This window comes from Rhododendron vialii, chromosome 4a, assembly GCF_030253575.1.
Source record: "Rhododendron vialii isolate Sample 1 chromosome 4a, ASM3025357v1".
NCBI lineage: Eukaryota > Viridiplantae > Streptophyta > Magnoliopsida > Ericales > Ericaceae > Rhododendron > Rhododendron vialii.
In genome coordinates this window covers 20,085,214-20,098,888 of record NC_080560.1, presented here as the reverse complement: position 1 = coordinate 20,098,888, position 13,675 = coordinate 20,085,214, and the positions used below count along the sequence as shown (strand labels likewise).

The 13,675-nt window shown below is 38.5% G+C and overlaps 1 protein-coding gene across 1 annotated transcript; it reads left to right on the top strand.

The window, feature by feature from the left end:
• The first annotated feature begins 5,470 nt into the window (after nt 1-5,470).
• On the top strand, nt 5,471-13,634 carry LOC131323798 (protein FAR1-RELATED SEQUENCE 6-like). Its single transcript, XM_058355638.1, has 5 exons — nt 5,471-5,725; nt 6,677-7,614; nt 11,555-12,963; nt 13,054-13,116; nt 13,189-13,634. Exons 1-3 carry the CDS (start codon nt 5,471-5,473, stop codon nt 12,936-12,938), a joined length of 2,577 nt encoding a protein of 858 aa, XP_058211621.1. The 3' UTR covers nt 12,939-12,963; nt 13,054-13,116; nt 13,189-13,634.
• Nucleotides 13,635-13,675: the final 41 nt, after the last annotated feature.

The following is a 13,675-nucleotide window of genomic DNA, read 5'->3' as shown; positions in this document are numbered from 1 at the left end:
AAAGTACTTAGTAGCCTTTAAAGCCTAAGATTCTTAAAGTACTCTTATATTATTTTATATTGGGGTTTTGTACCCAATTGGATTAATTTATTGGGGAGTTGATCTTCCTAGAGTACATTAGTACACTAGTCTATTTGTTTAATCCAACATGTGCTTATTTATTTGTTAGTAGGAGAAATCTTAGTCTTTAAGTTTCCTTGAGACAAAGTACTAGGTACCTATTATTTTATTTGTGTTCTTAGTAGTATGTATATATAAATATAGTGTACTTGAGAGAGAGAGAGAGAGAGAGAGAGAGAGAGAGAGAGAGAGAGAGAGAGAATGCCGAGAGGGAGAGAGAGAGAGTAGCCGAGAGAGAGGGAGAGAGAGAGAGAGAAGGAAGAAAGAGGAAGATTTGATTGTACCACTCTTGATTCCCATGATCTTCCTATATCTTTCAAAATCCTTGGGAAATATTCTTCCTAGCCAAACTTAACTCCCCAATTGTACTTCTATGATTTGTTTAAAACTAAATCTTGTACCATTGTCTCCTTCTTTCCAAACAGATCTTCCTTAATCATCCTTAGTACAAAACCTAGCCATACAAGCTACCTAAATAGGCCTAAGTCTATTTTGCCTAATGACGACCTATGATGGGCCATTATGACAATCCTAGCCTTTATTAGCCTAAGATTTTGACTACAAAGCTAGACCTAGGTTATAATTACCTAGATTCACCTAGAAAGGCTAAAGATCTTATTTGGGTTTTATAGCCTTATGCCTAAAGATTTGGATTTGACAAAGCATGTCATGCTTTGATGTGAGTTGATGGAGCAAATCCATGGGAGATAGAGAGAGAGAGAGGGCTGGCCATGATGGAGGGAGAGGGAGCCAAGGTTTTGCCTATAAATAGCAAGCCATTCCAAGCATTCAACTCACACCTTCTCATTGCTCCAACTTCTCTCTAGAAAAATCTTGTTCTTTCTTTTGTTCTTCTTTGTTCTTGAGTGTTCTTGAGTTCTTCAAAGAAACTCATCCTAGGCCGCCACTAAACCGCCACTCGACCACCCTCTCGATCCAAAAGTAGTAGTAGTAATAGTCAAGAAGAAGTTTCGAGAGAAACCTTTCTCTTTCGAAGCTACTGAAGGCATACCGTAGGAAGTTACTCCGTCCGACCGCCGAATACCATCCGTAAGCCGTTACTACCGCCTAGAAGAACGGTAAGGAAATCCTTACTTACTTTCTATTTACTTACTTACTCAAGTATAACGTTGTTATTTTGAATTGATAAGAAGAACGGCAGAATACCTTTACTCACTTCCCTAAGTTTAAGTAGATTCAAAAGATAGAACTTATCGTTTGTTAGAAGTATTTGTATTTTGATCTTTAAGATGATTAATGCAAATATGAATTGCTTGTATTACTTGTGGTGTGATTAAGCATAAGTGATTTCACTCCAAAGGCGTCCGTACATGTGGCGTTGTGCTTTGAATAAAGCATAAGTGATACACTCCAAGGGCGTCCGTACATGTGGCGTTATGCTATAAGTAGTGATTGAGCGTGATAAGTAATATAGAATTAGATGATCTTGTTAGAATGATTCATGCTTATTTTTGTCCTACCGCGGAGTCTTTGCATGTAACGAAACACGAGAATCGAGAAAGTAGAAACATGGCACCTAGGGTGTGATTAAAGAAAGGAAATGTTTTCTGAGGAAGGAAATATTTTGAAACTACACAATGACCGGTTTTGGATGGCATTATGTGAGTTGTGCGTGTGCGTGTGTAAAAGTAAGATTTGTGAAAAACCCAATGAGAACCCGGAGCGGCGGAATCATTGTGGGGATACTCGGGAACCTGGAGCGGCGGAACCGAGGGTTTAGTTTTTCGAAAACCCCAAATGGGAACCCGGAGCGGCGGAACCATTGTGGGATACTCGGGAACCCGGAGCGGCGGAACCGATGGTTTTGAATTGTGTGCGTTCCCATGGGAACCCAGAGCGGCGGAACCATGGTGAGGTATGGCTTGGTTATCCGCAGTACGGAGTCAATGCAAATGTTTTTGTGTGCCAATGGGAACCCGGGATGGCTGAACCATTGTGAGGATACTCGGGAACCCGGAACGGCGGAACCGAGGTTGGGTGTGTTAAAAACGATTTTTGAAAGGTTGATTTTTAAATGATAAGGTTGACACGGTCTACGACGAGTCGCGTAGGAGAAACATAGAAAATGTTGGACACCAACGTTGATTGATATTTGAATATGGATGTGTCATTGTTAGCTTTGTATATACGTACCATGTGGAAATCGATGTTTCAGTATAACCTGTTGTTTGTAAGTTATGGGTTAGCGGGTATGGGATTATTCTGCTGAGCTTTTGTAGCTCACGGTGTTGCCTTTTTGGTGACCCTGACATATTATATCGGTGGCGACGCTGGTATAATGTGTCAGACCTTGTAGATTATCAAGATGAACAGTACATGTTGGAGGCCTTCGGAGCTGAGGAGCTAGCCAGGATGGAAGAGAAGGTGGAGCTGTAGTTAGGAACCCTAGAACACCCTTCATTTGTGTAAATATTGAACTCTTGTGGGAGTTTTGTTGTAATAACGAGTCAGATTCTGTTTTGAGGTTTCAATGAAATTGTCTTTTTAACGTACCCAAAATTCGGGGCGTTACAAAGCCAAATCCACTTGCATTGACATGAGGTTTAGGGCTGTCATTTTTTGCGCCAAGAGAGGCGCATGCCAAATGTGAACCAATACAGGATAAAAAAAAAAAAACCCTAGCCTCTCACATATAAGCTTACAGATCTCAACATTCACCGTTTTTGGCTACCAATTTCGGGATCTAATTACCAAAATTTCTAAACAAATACGGGATCTAATTACCAAAATCTCTACAAAAATACAGGATCTAATTACCAAAATCTCTACACAAATACATGTATGTAAATGGGTGGGCTGGGGTGGCGGTGGTGAAGAACAGAGAGAGAGAGAGAGAGAAAGAGAGAGAGAGAGAGAGAGAGAGAGAGAGAAGAACAGAATGAGAGAAGAATAGAGTGAGAGAAGAACAGAGAGAGAATGGCACCTGAGGCGGTGGTGCGGCAGCAGGAGTGGCAGTGTTGCGGTGGTGGCTATGGAGGTGGAGGTGGTGGGAGACGGAAATGGAGTGGCGTGGGAGACGTAAATGGGTGGGCTGGAGGATTTGGCTGGGGGATTAGGGTTTCTATTTGGATGGGTGGGGGAGTTCAAGTGTAATTTTTAGAGGGAAGGATATAATAGGAACATCAAGTATATTTAATGGATTACATGGAGAAAATTTTCTTTTTTAAAATATTAGAAATGGGCTATGTGGAGTAACGGGCTACGGGAGAAATTCGCAGCCCCCTTATTAACCTTTCTATTTACTGTTGGGAGATTATATAATACTCCTATTATTGAGGTAATTAATTTTGTTAGGACCTTGCTTTGGAAATTGACGGAACGCACCAATCGTCCATACCAACGACGTGCGGGGTCTACTCAAATTCCCATACAAATGATCCAATTCGTTCAATAATTCTAAAATAAAAAACCGAACGGAACCATGAAAAATAAACTCCATCCAATATGTTTAGGTACTTAATGCAATCTTTTTATTTTTGAAAAATTAGAAAAAGTAAAAAGATTTGATGACAAATGAGAAGATTGGATTGAGTACCTAAATATATCGGACAAAACTAATTTTGAAGATTTGATCTAATTTTGAACGAGTTCACTTGGTTTTTTATTTTAAAATTATTGAATGACTTGGATCATCTGTGTGGAGTCGTGAATGAGCCCAGTGTGCTGTGGGTAGTTTCTTTAGTTTTCCTGAAATTTATGAAAAGTGTACGCGGCTGATCCACTTCCACTCAACGGTTTACGACGTGTATGCGGCTAATTACACGGCTGATCCATTAATTTGACCTTTCTTTTTGAGAACTGTGTCATAGAGTTTACCCCTATCGGTTGAAGTAATCGGCCCAATTAATCTACCGTCCACTCCAAAATCTTACGCACACCAGACCAAACGCGTCCTCTCTCCCCTAATGATACTCCCTAATTAATTAATTAATTAAGACAACTAAGAGCATTCCCATTATAATAAATAAATGAGTGTGAATAAACAAATTTAATAATGATACTCAAAAAATATTCCATATTGTAAATAAGCAAAATTACAAGTTTTTTAACAAATAACCAAATTCCACTCATTTCATAACCAAACTTAACAATTTTTACCAATAATCAAAATTCAATAACCAAACCCAATAACTAAAAATATCTCACATTAGAATCGTCTCATCCAAACGAATAATTTGGTGTGGTCGGGCACGCGATTGGATCTTTTTTGTGATTGGACAAATGTGCATTGTGTATTATGGGGTTTTTTTTTGTTAGAGATGCAAAAATAATCAATGTAGAGACAGAAATTGTTAAATTTGATTATGAGCAAAATAAATAATCAAATGCTAACATGACATATTTTAGTTATTAATTTTGATTATGCTCTAAGAGTATCCACAATGGAAAAAGCAAAACAAAAAATTGTTAAAGTTAGCAATGTTGGATAAAAAAGTACTCACATTAGAATAACCAAACTTAGCAACCTCTTAACAACTCATCAAATTTTGAACAACTCATCAAATTTTGGCTCTTCAATAATCAAAACTAGCAATATTTTGTCAATAATAAAATTTTATCTCTCAATCAAGTACACCAATATTACACAAAAACCTTATCTCTCTCTCTCAATAATGTTTTCAACAAAATAATTTTAAAAAACTGTAACTTTCAGATTTTTTCAGAAACTTTTTTTTTTACAAAAAATAATTTTTCGAAAATTTTAAAAACTGTAAGTAAATAAAGTGTGTTTTTCAAAAAACTGTTTTTGAAATTTCAAAACTCTTTTATAAAAAACTGTTTTTTACACAAAATCTATTTTTTAAAAATTGTATTTATAGTTTTTAAAATTTAAAAACTATTTGTGTAAATACAATTCTTTCAAAATTGTTTTTACAGTTTTTAAGTGAACAAAGTGTGTGTTTTTTGAAAAACTGTTTTTTGTTTCGAAAAACTATTTTTTTTGAACTGTTTCTAACATAAACAGTTCTTTTTTTCCCCTTCAAAAACAACTTTTTCAAAAAATATGCGTGAAATGAATGGAAAAAGCTTGGAAGGCCATTGGTTTTGATTATGGGCAAAAAATAACCAATGTGAAATTTGATATTACTAATTTTAGCAACCTCTAAATGGATAATCAAAATTTAATGTGACATATTTTGATTATTCACATTTACTTATTTCACTGCTGATGATACAGTAATACTACTGCTAATAATTCCCTGGAAAATGCTACGGACCAGGCTCTCGACCCACGACCAAAAACAGGACGCTGACGTGGACTGGCCCCACGTCAGCTTAAGCCAAAAAAAAAAAAAACAAATTCCTCAATTTTTTGAATCGCCCCCAAATGAAATCCTCCTTCTCGCGCCAAATCATACCGACGCTAACACAGAGAGAGATAGAGAAAGAGAGAGGAGGAGGAGGAGGAGGCCAAACACCAGGGACACCTCCACCACACCAGCGACACCTCCACCACAAGCAACCACCATCTTCACCTTCACCTCCGGTGACCACCACCACCACCGCATCCACCTCCGGCAACCAACCCGTCGCAAAAATGGACGCACCACCTACAACCACCGAGGTCGAATCCACCACCAAGGTCTCTCTCTCTCTCTCGTCTATATATATGTGGGTTGTCGATTCAGTTCATTCTAGCTGGTTCAAACAAGAAATGAATTAGGACTTGTGTGAAATAAGGGATTTTTTGGGTTGAACCCTATCTATGTATTTTTAGTTTCACATTTTATGATTATTAGGGCTCCTTTGATCAGTGATTATTTGATGGTTTCAGTTTTTTATTTTTACATTTGAACTAATTAAGCTTATACCCTCTTATGAACTAACTAATTAAGGCAAGTGTATAAATGATACTATGTATTGATTCCATTCAGTGTCCAATGCTGCGGCACATTAAGGCAAGTGTATAAATGATGCTATGTATTGATTCCATTCAGTGTCCAATGCTGCGGCACATTTATTGGAACGATGGGCATGTTGTTGATGTGGTGTGAAAGCTTTTTTGAGGAATGGCAGTGCTAGTTTTTGTAGTTGTTTCGAAAGTTTCTATGCATTGATCTTCATGGTAGTTTTCGAACTGGATGAATGTCTGTAATTTCAGTTTTCTTTTGTTTCTTCTCAACTTCTCGTTAGAAGTTTTCCCATTCTCTTTCTCCCCCTCCCCTTCCTCGATGTCTCATTATCGAGTTTGTCATTAATAATTTTTTTTCCGTTTAAAAAAAAATGATACTAGGCATTAGTTGTACTCATTTCCTGATTGATATTTATTTGAAGCTATGCTAACATGAATTGATTATTCATATGCATATACTCCACTAGATTGACATTTCTTGATTAAAACAAAGAGATACGTTTTCATGGTATTAGAGCTTAATGTAGCACCGAGTGCGTGCTCGCACCAATTTATATTCTTGATTTCTGTTGTTTTCAAGGTTCTGGGATAGTGGCTTCTACACTTGATATTGGACATGCAATGATATTATGCGTTGCAAAGATAAGCTCATGCCATAATTTTTTATTTTTTAACATGTAGGTGATGTTTCTGTTGCCATCACCATCGTCTGTGCTATCGCTAGAGTCTATTCCGTCAGCAATGCCTCCTCGATCGTCGAATCAAGATGAGATAGATACTAATGAGGAGGAGGAGGTATGGAGTGGACACAATGAAGAAGAAGAGGAGGTATCGAGTGATTCTTCAAAAAAAGTGTATGATGAGATCGGTACTAATGAGAATGGAAAGGAGGCAACAGATAATTTTGAACTTACAGTTGAGCAACCGAAGGTTGGAATGATGTTCGACACTCCAAATGAAGCTTATTTGTATTACTCAAGATATGCTAAAGAAAATGGGTTTGGTGTGGCAAAAAAATGTCACAAAAAGAGAAGAGATGGAACCTTGAGGCATGTAACTTTTGAATGTAGTCGCGATGGAAAGGCGAAGGTGAGAACAACCAATCCGGTCAAACCACGGCCACAAACAAAAATTGAGTGTCCAGCTCGCCTTAATTTTTCTATATGCCCGGATGGAAAGTGGAGGTTAAATCGGGTTGCATTGGAGCACAATCATGAATATAGCCCGGGAAAGTCCAAGTTTTACAAAAGCAATAGGGTTCTTGATGAACATGTGAAAAGAAAGCTCATTTTGAATGACAAAGCCGGGATTCCGTTGCATAAGACTTATGATTCACTTCAGATTCAGGCGGGGGGACATGATAACCTTCCATATTATCAGAAGGATTGCCGAAATCATTTGGATACTGAGCGACGTAAATTACTTGTTGAAAGAGATGCTGAGGCGATGCATACTTATTTCATGAAGATGAAAGCCGATAATTCTGACTTCTTTTTTGCCATGGATTTGGATGATGAGGGTCGACTGAGGAATGTATTCTGGGCTGATGCAAGGAGTAGGGCAACATGCAAGGGGTTTGGTGATGTTGTGACATTTGACACAACATACTTGGTAAACAGGTATGATGTAACGCCCCGAATTTTGGGTACGTTAAGAAGACAATTTATTGATAAAATCTCTAACGCCCTGAATTTTGGGTACGTTAAGAAGACATTTTATTGATAACCTCAAAATAGAGTCTGGCTCTTATTACAACAAATACTCCTACAAGAGTTCAATATTTACAAAAATGAAGGGGGTTCTACGGTTCCTAACTACAGCTCCTCAGCTCCTCCATTCTTGCCAGCTCCTCAGCTCCAAAAGCCTCCACGGTGAATTGCTTATCCTGATTATCTACAAAATCTGACACATTATACCGGTGTCGCCACCCATATAATATGTCAGGGTCACCAAAAGGCAACACCGTGAGCTACAAAGCTCAGCAGAGTAATCCCATACCCGCTAACCCATAACTTAAAACCACAGGAAAATAATAACACATTGATTTCCACATGATACATATATACGCAGCTTAACAATGACACATCCACATTCGTTAATCAACTATCGTTGGTGTCCAAGATTTCAGAGTTTTCTCCTACGCGATTCATCGTAGACCGTGTCAACATTTTCACTTACAAAACAATCTTTCAAAAATCATTTGTTTAACTCACACAATATTGCATTGGCTCCGTACCGCGGATAACCAAGCTACACACCCAACCTCACAATGGTTCCGTTTTTCCCGGATCCCATTGGAACACACACAAAACACACTCCACACAATGGGCTACCACGTCCGGCCACATTGCGGTTTCCAAAACATTTCCTTTCAAACCAAAATTTGTTTTTAACACACCCAACCTCGGTTCCACAGCGCCGGTCTCCCGAGTATCCTCACAATGGTTCCGCCGCGCCGGGTTCCCATTGGCACACAATTGCATTGGCTCCTCTCCGCGGATAACCAAGCCATACCTCACCATGGTTCCGCCGGTCCGGGTTCCCATGGGAACGCACACAACCTCACAATGGTTCCGCTATTCCCGGATTCCCATTGGAACACACACAACCTCACAATGGTTCCGCTATTCCGGATCTCCATTGGAACACACACAACCTCACAATGGTTCCGCTTTTCCCGGATTCCCATTGGAACACACACAACCTCACAATGGTTCCGCTTTCCCGGATTCCCATTGGAACACACACAACCCCACAATGGTTCCGCTTTTCCCTGATTCCCATTGGAACACACACAACCTCACAATGGTTCCGCTATTCCGAATCTCCATTGGAACACACACACACCCAACCTCGCAATGGTTCCGCTTTTTCCGGATTCCCATTGGAACACACACACACCTCACACAATGGGCAAGTCCGGCCACATTGCGGATTCCAAAACTTTTCACTCTTTTCAAATATTTCTTTTATACACGCACATACACAACTCACATAATGCCACTCAAAACCGGTCGTTATGTTGTTTCAAAATATTTTCTCCTCGAAAAACATTTCCTTTCATTAACCACACCCTAGGTGTCATGTTTTTACTTTCTCGGTTCTTGTGTCTCGTTTACATACAAAGACTCCACGGTAGGACAAACGTAAGCAAGAATCATCCTAACAAGATCATCCAATTCCATATTACTCATCACGCTCAATTACTACTTATAGCATAACGCCACATGTACGGACGCCTTTGGAGTGTATCACTTATGCTTTATTCAAAGCACAACGCCACATGTACGGACGTCTTTGGAGTGAAATCACTTATGCTTTATCACATACCACAAGTAATACAAGCAACTCATATACGCATACTCATAACTATCTTAAAGATTAAAATACGAATACTTCTAATCAAACGATAAGTACGTAAATAAAGATAACCTACTTTATACTTAGGAAAGTGAGTAGAGGTATTCTACCTTACTTCTTGGCGGTAGTCGGCTACGGAAGGTTTAGTCGGCTACGGAAAGTACGTCGGTGGTCGGACGGAGTAACTTCCTACGGTGGTCTCCCGTAGCTTCGAAAGAGAAAGGTTTCTCTCGAAACTTCTACTTGACTATTACTACTACTACTTTTGGATCGAGAGGGTGGTCGAGTGGCAGTTTAGTGGCGGCCTAGGTTGAGTTTCTTGAAGAACTCAAGAACAACTCAAGAACAAGAAGAACAAAAGCAAGAACAAAGAAAGAACACTAATTTTCTAGAGAGAGAAGTTGCTAGGTGAAGGTGTGAGTTCAAAGGCATGGGATGGCTTGCTATTTATAGGCAAACTCTTGGGCTCTCCCTCCCTCTCATGGCCGCCCCCCCCCCCCCCCCCCTCTCTCTCTCTACCTCAAATTTTGACACATGGCATGCACTTATGGAAGATCAAAGGCTAAACCCTAGGTTTGCATGGCTAGGTTAGGCTAAATGGTAGGCTTGCATGGCTATTCTTAGTACTTTGGATGGGATTTTTGGAAGATATGTTGGAAAGGAGGAGACAAGGGTACAAGATTTAGTCTTGAACAAATCCTAAAAGTACAAATGGGAGTTAAGTTTGGTTAGGGGAAAGATTCTCCCATGGGATTGAAAGATGTAAGAAAGTCAAGTCAAGGTACAACCCATCTTCCTTTCTCCTTCCTCCTCCTCCTCCTCTCTCTCTCTCTCTCCTCTCTCTCTCTCTCGGCAATCTCTCTCTCCCTCTCCCTCTCTCTCTCTCTCCCTAGTACACTTACACACACACACACACACACATATATATATATATATAAATGCAAGAATAAGTAAGGTACAAGTACAAGATTTTCCCAAATCTAATAACCAAATAAGAATCTTAATTAAACACATGTCTCCAATAAACTAATGGGTATTGTACTCTAGGAAGATCAACTCCCCAATAAATTAATCCAATTGGGTACAAAACCCCAATACAAAATAATAAAAGGGTACTTAGGAGAATATTTAGGCTTTAAAGGCTACAAGGGCTACTAAGTACTTTCAAAATAAAATTTTGGTACTTCATCACATGGGCAATTAGGAAAAATGACTAGTTTATTAAGCCCATGTACTTGGTTGAAAGAATAAGGCCATTACCCAATAGATAATAAATCCCCTAACATTTATTGTCCAATGGTCAATAGCTACTAGGAAACTTTTTTAAAAGTACTTTTTAAAATATTTATAAATGCCTATTCAAGTACTTTGCTCAAAACCCCTTTAATATAAAGAATTGGGTTTCTATTATCCAATGGATAATAGTTTCCCTAACTTTTATTGTCCAAAGGACAAAGAATAACACCAAATTAACAAAAAGAAATAAATAAGTAATTTTCTAGGGTTGAAAAGGTTGACTAGTCACATCAACTTTATTGGAAGGTTCCCTAGTCACATCGGTACTTTATTTGGTCAAAAGACTTTATTACCCAATGGTTACTAACTTCCCTAGCGGTTATTACCCAATGGATAATAATTTCCCTTGCGGTTAATAACCATTGGACAAAAGAGTACAAGTACCATTTATTTTAAAATAAGATTTCGAATGACTACATGTACTTTTATAATAAAAAGTTTATTATCCAATGGACAAAATTTACCCTTGTGGTTATTAACCAATGGATAATGGAGGGGTGGGAGAATCCCCAATAAACAATGCATATAAGTACTAGCACATGTTTTTATAAATCATTAAAATACTATATCTTGTACTTTACCAAAATATTTAAATGGGGGGCCTATTGTCCAATGGACAAAGATTACCCTAACCATTATGGACCAATGGGCAAAGGCAAAAGGTTCAAAAGGTCCAAAAGGTTCATCTAGTAACTAGGTAAGTTGGTTCCTTGGTTCTTCCAAGTAGTCGGTTGGAAATTAACTAAATTGGTCACGTAGGGTTTTTAGTCGAAAGTTTAACCAACGACCGAAATCTAACTACGACGGAATTTAATAAGCAATCATATAGTCACACAAGAGAATAAATAAGTAATTCAAATAAAATTCAAATATTGAACGAAATTTTTATTGACCAAAATTCAGGGTCGTTACATATGACATGCCTTTTGCTCCATTTGTAGGCGTCAATCATCATGGTCAGTCAATATTATTGGGATGTGGACTCATCTCTCATGAAGATACCAAGTCATTCTCGTGGTTATTTAAGACTTGGAAGACATGCATGTGGGATTGTGCTCCCAAAGCGATTATTACCGATCAATGTATGGCTATGAAGAATGCTATAGACGAAGTATTTTCTAACACCCGACACCGGTGGTGCATATGGCACATCTTGAAAAAGGTGCCAGAAAAGTTGGGAAGTTACGATGCGTATAAATCTATTTCACGCACTTTGCACAATGTAGTTTATGATTCACTTACAAAAGAAGAATTTGAGGATGCTTGGGCGGTGTTCATCAAAAAGTACGAACTTCAAAATAATGAATGGTTACATGGGTTGTACTTGGAGAGGAATCGATGGGTGCCGGCTTTTGTAAAAGATGTATTTTGGGCGGGAATGTCATCCACACAAAGGAGTGAAAGTATGAATCATTATTTTGATGGTTACATCAATTCAAAGACAACCTTGAAACAATTTGTGGAGCAATATGAGAATGCATTGGCGAAAAAGGTGGACAATGAAAAGAATGAAGATACGAAAAGTTCACAATCTTACATTCCATGCATAATTGAAGATGAGTTGGAGAAACAGTTTCAAAGTACTTACACAAACGCGAAGGCGAAAGAGTTTCAAGATGAATTTGTCGGGAAACTTGGTTGTTCTTTACAGGAAAGAAAAGTAGGCGATGTTTGGTCGGAATATGAGGTAAAAGAGTGGATTACATTCGGAGAAGGAGAAGAGAAAGGCAGAAAACGTGTGTCATTTACCGTTGATTTTAATGGTGAGACCAATGAAGCCAATTGTAATTGTCGATTGTTTGAGTTTAGAGGTATGGTGTGTAGACATCAATTGATGGTGTTCCATGATAGGGGAGTTCAAAGACTACCTGACAAGTATGTTTTGAGAAGATGGAGAAAATATGTGAAAAGGGTCCACACTAAGATTCGAATCAACTATGCTAATTCATCAACAACAATTGAAGCACGTCGGCATGACAACATGTGCAATCTCTTTAATGAGGTTGCCGATTTGGCGGAAGATTATCAAGAGAAGTATGCTAAGGTGATGGGACGGTTACGCGAGCTAAAAGAAGAGTTGATTGAATCTTCGACTGTTTGTGGAAGTAATATGGGTTTGGGTATCTCTAATGATTCCTTTTCACTTGGAGATGGAGTTTTACCTTCCAAAGAGAGTAGGAACATCCTTGACCCGGTACCTCTTCGTCGAAAAGGAAGACCACCGTCTAAAAGAAAGCAAGGTGTTGTTGAAAAAATTTGTAACAAAAAAAAAACAACAAAAAAATAAGACATTGTCTAATGAAAAAGCGAAGGTATAACTTTTTTTTCATTTGTTGCTTGTTAATATAGACGTACATATTTTGGATGAATGCTTACTAGTTATATTCTTGTACTAATTTCAGGAGGTTGAGGATATTGCAGATGGCCATGTATTTGGGACACAAGAAAATGTCGTAAATGTAAATGTAAGAAACTTTTTTTATTGCTAAGTTCCTTCTATAATCCATTTATTAAGTTTTATGTTTTTTGTTGGGCAGAGTTACCCAAGCTACATGGGGCAATTAATGTGGTCAAACATGATGCCTTACAATATGCAACCAAATATGGCACAAGGCGGAACTATCCTCCCATTTTCTCCAACTTTATGTCCAACCGGAACAAGTTGTGACCAATTTTTCAACAACTTTCCGACTTCACAAAGCAACATGTCAAGTTTACTCAATACTCATGTTTGGAGAGGACAATCAAATATTATGGGTACTCAAGTTTGGGGAGGAGGACAATCAAGTTATTTGGAAAGTCAAGGACAGGGTTGGGGAGGAGCACAACAAAGTGCTACAGAAATGATGAATGCAAGAGATAATGGTGGACAATAGAAAACCTATTTGTGTATCTTGGTGTGTCTTTATTTTGATGAGTATCCTGGGTGTCTCTTTTTTTTGGTGTTACAGCTTAGGGTGGGAGTATGTAGTACGTAGTTGTTGCAGGGGTTAAGAGAGTAAGATTGTTGGATGGTGATGTGAT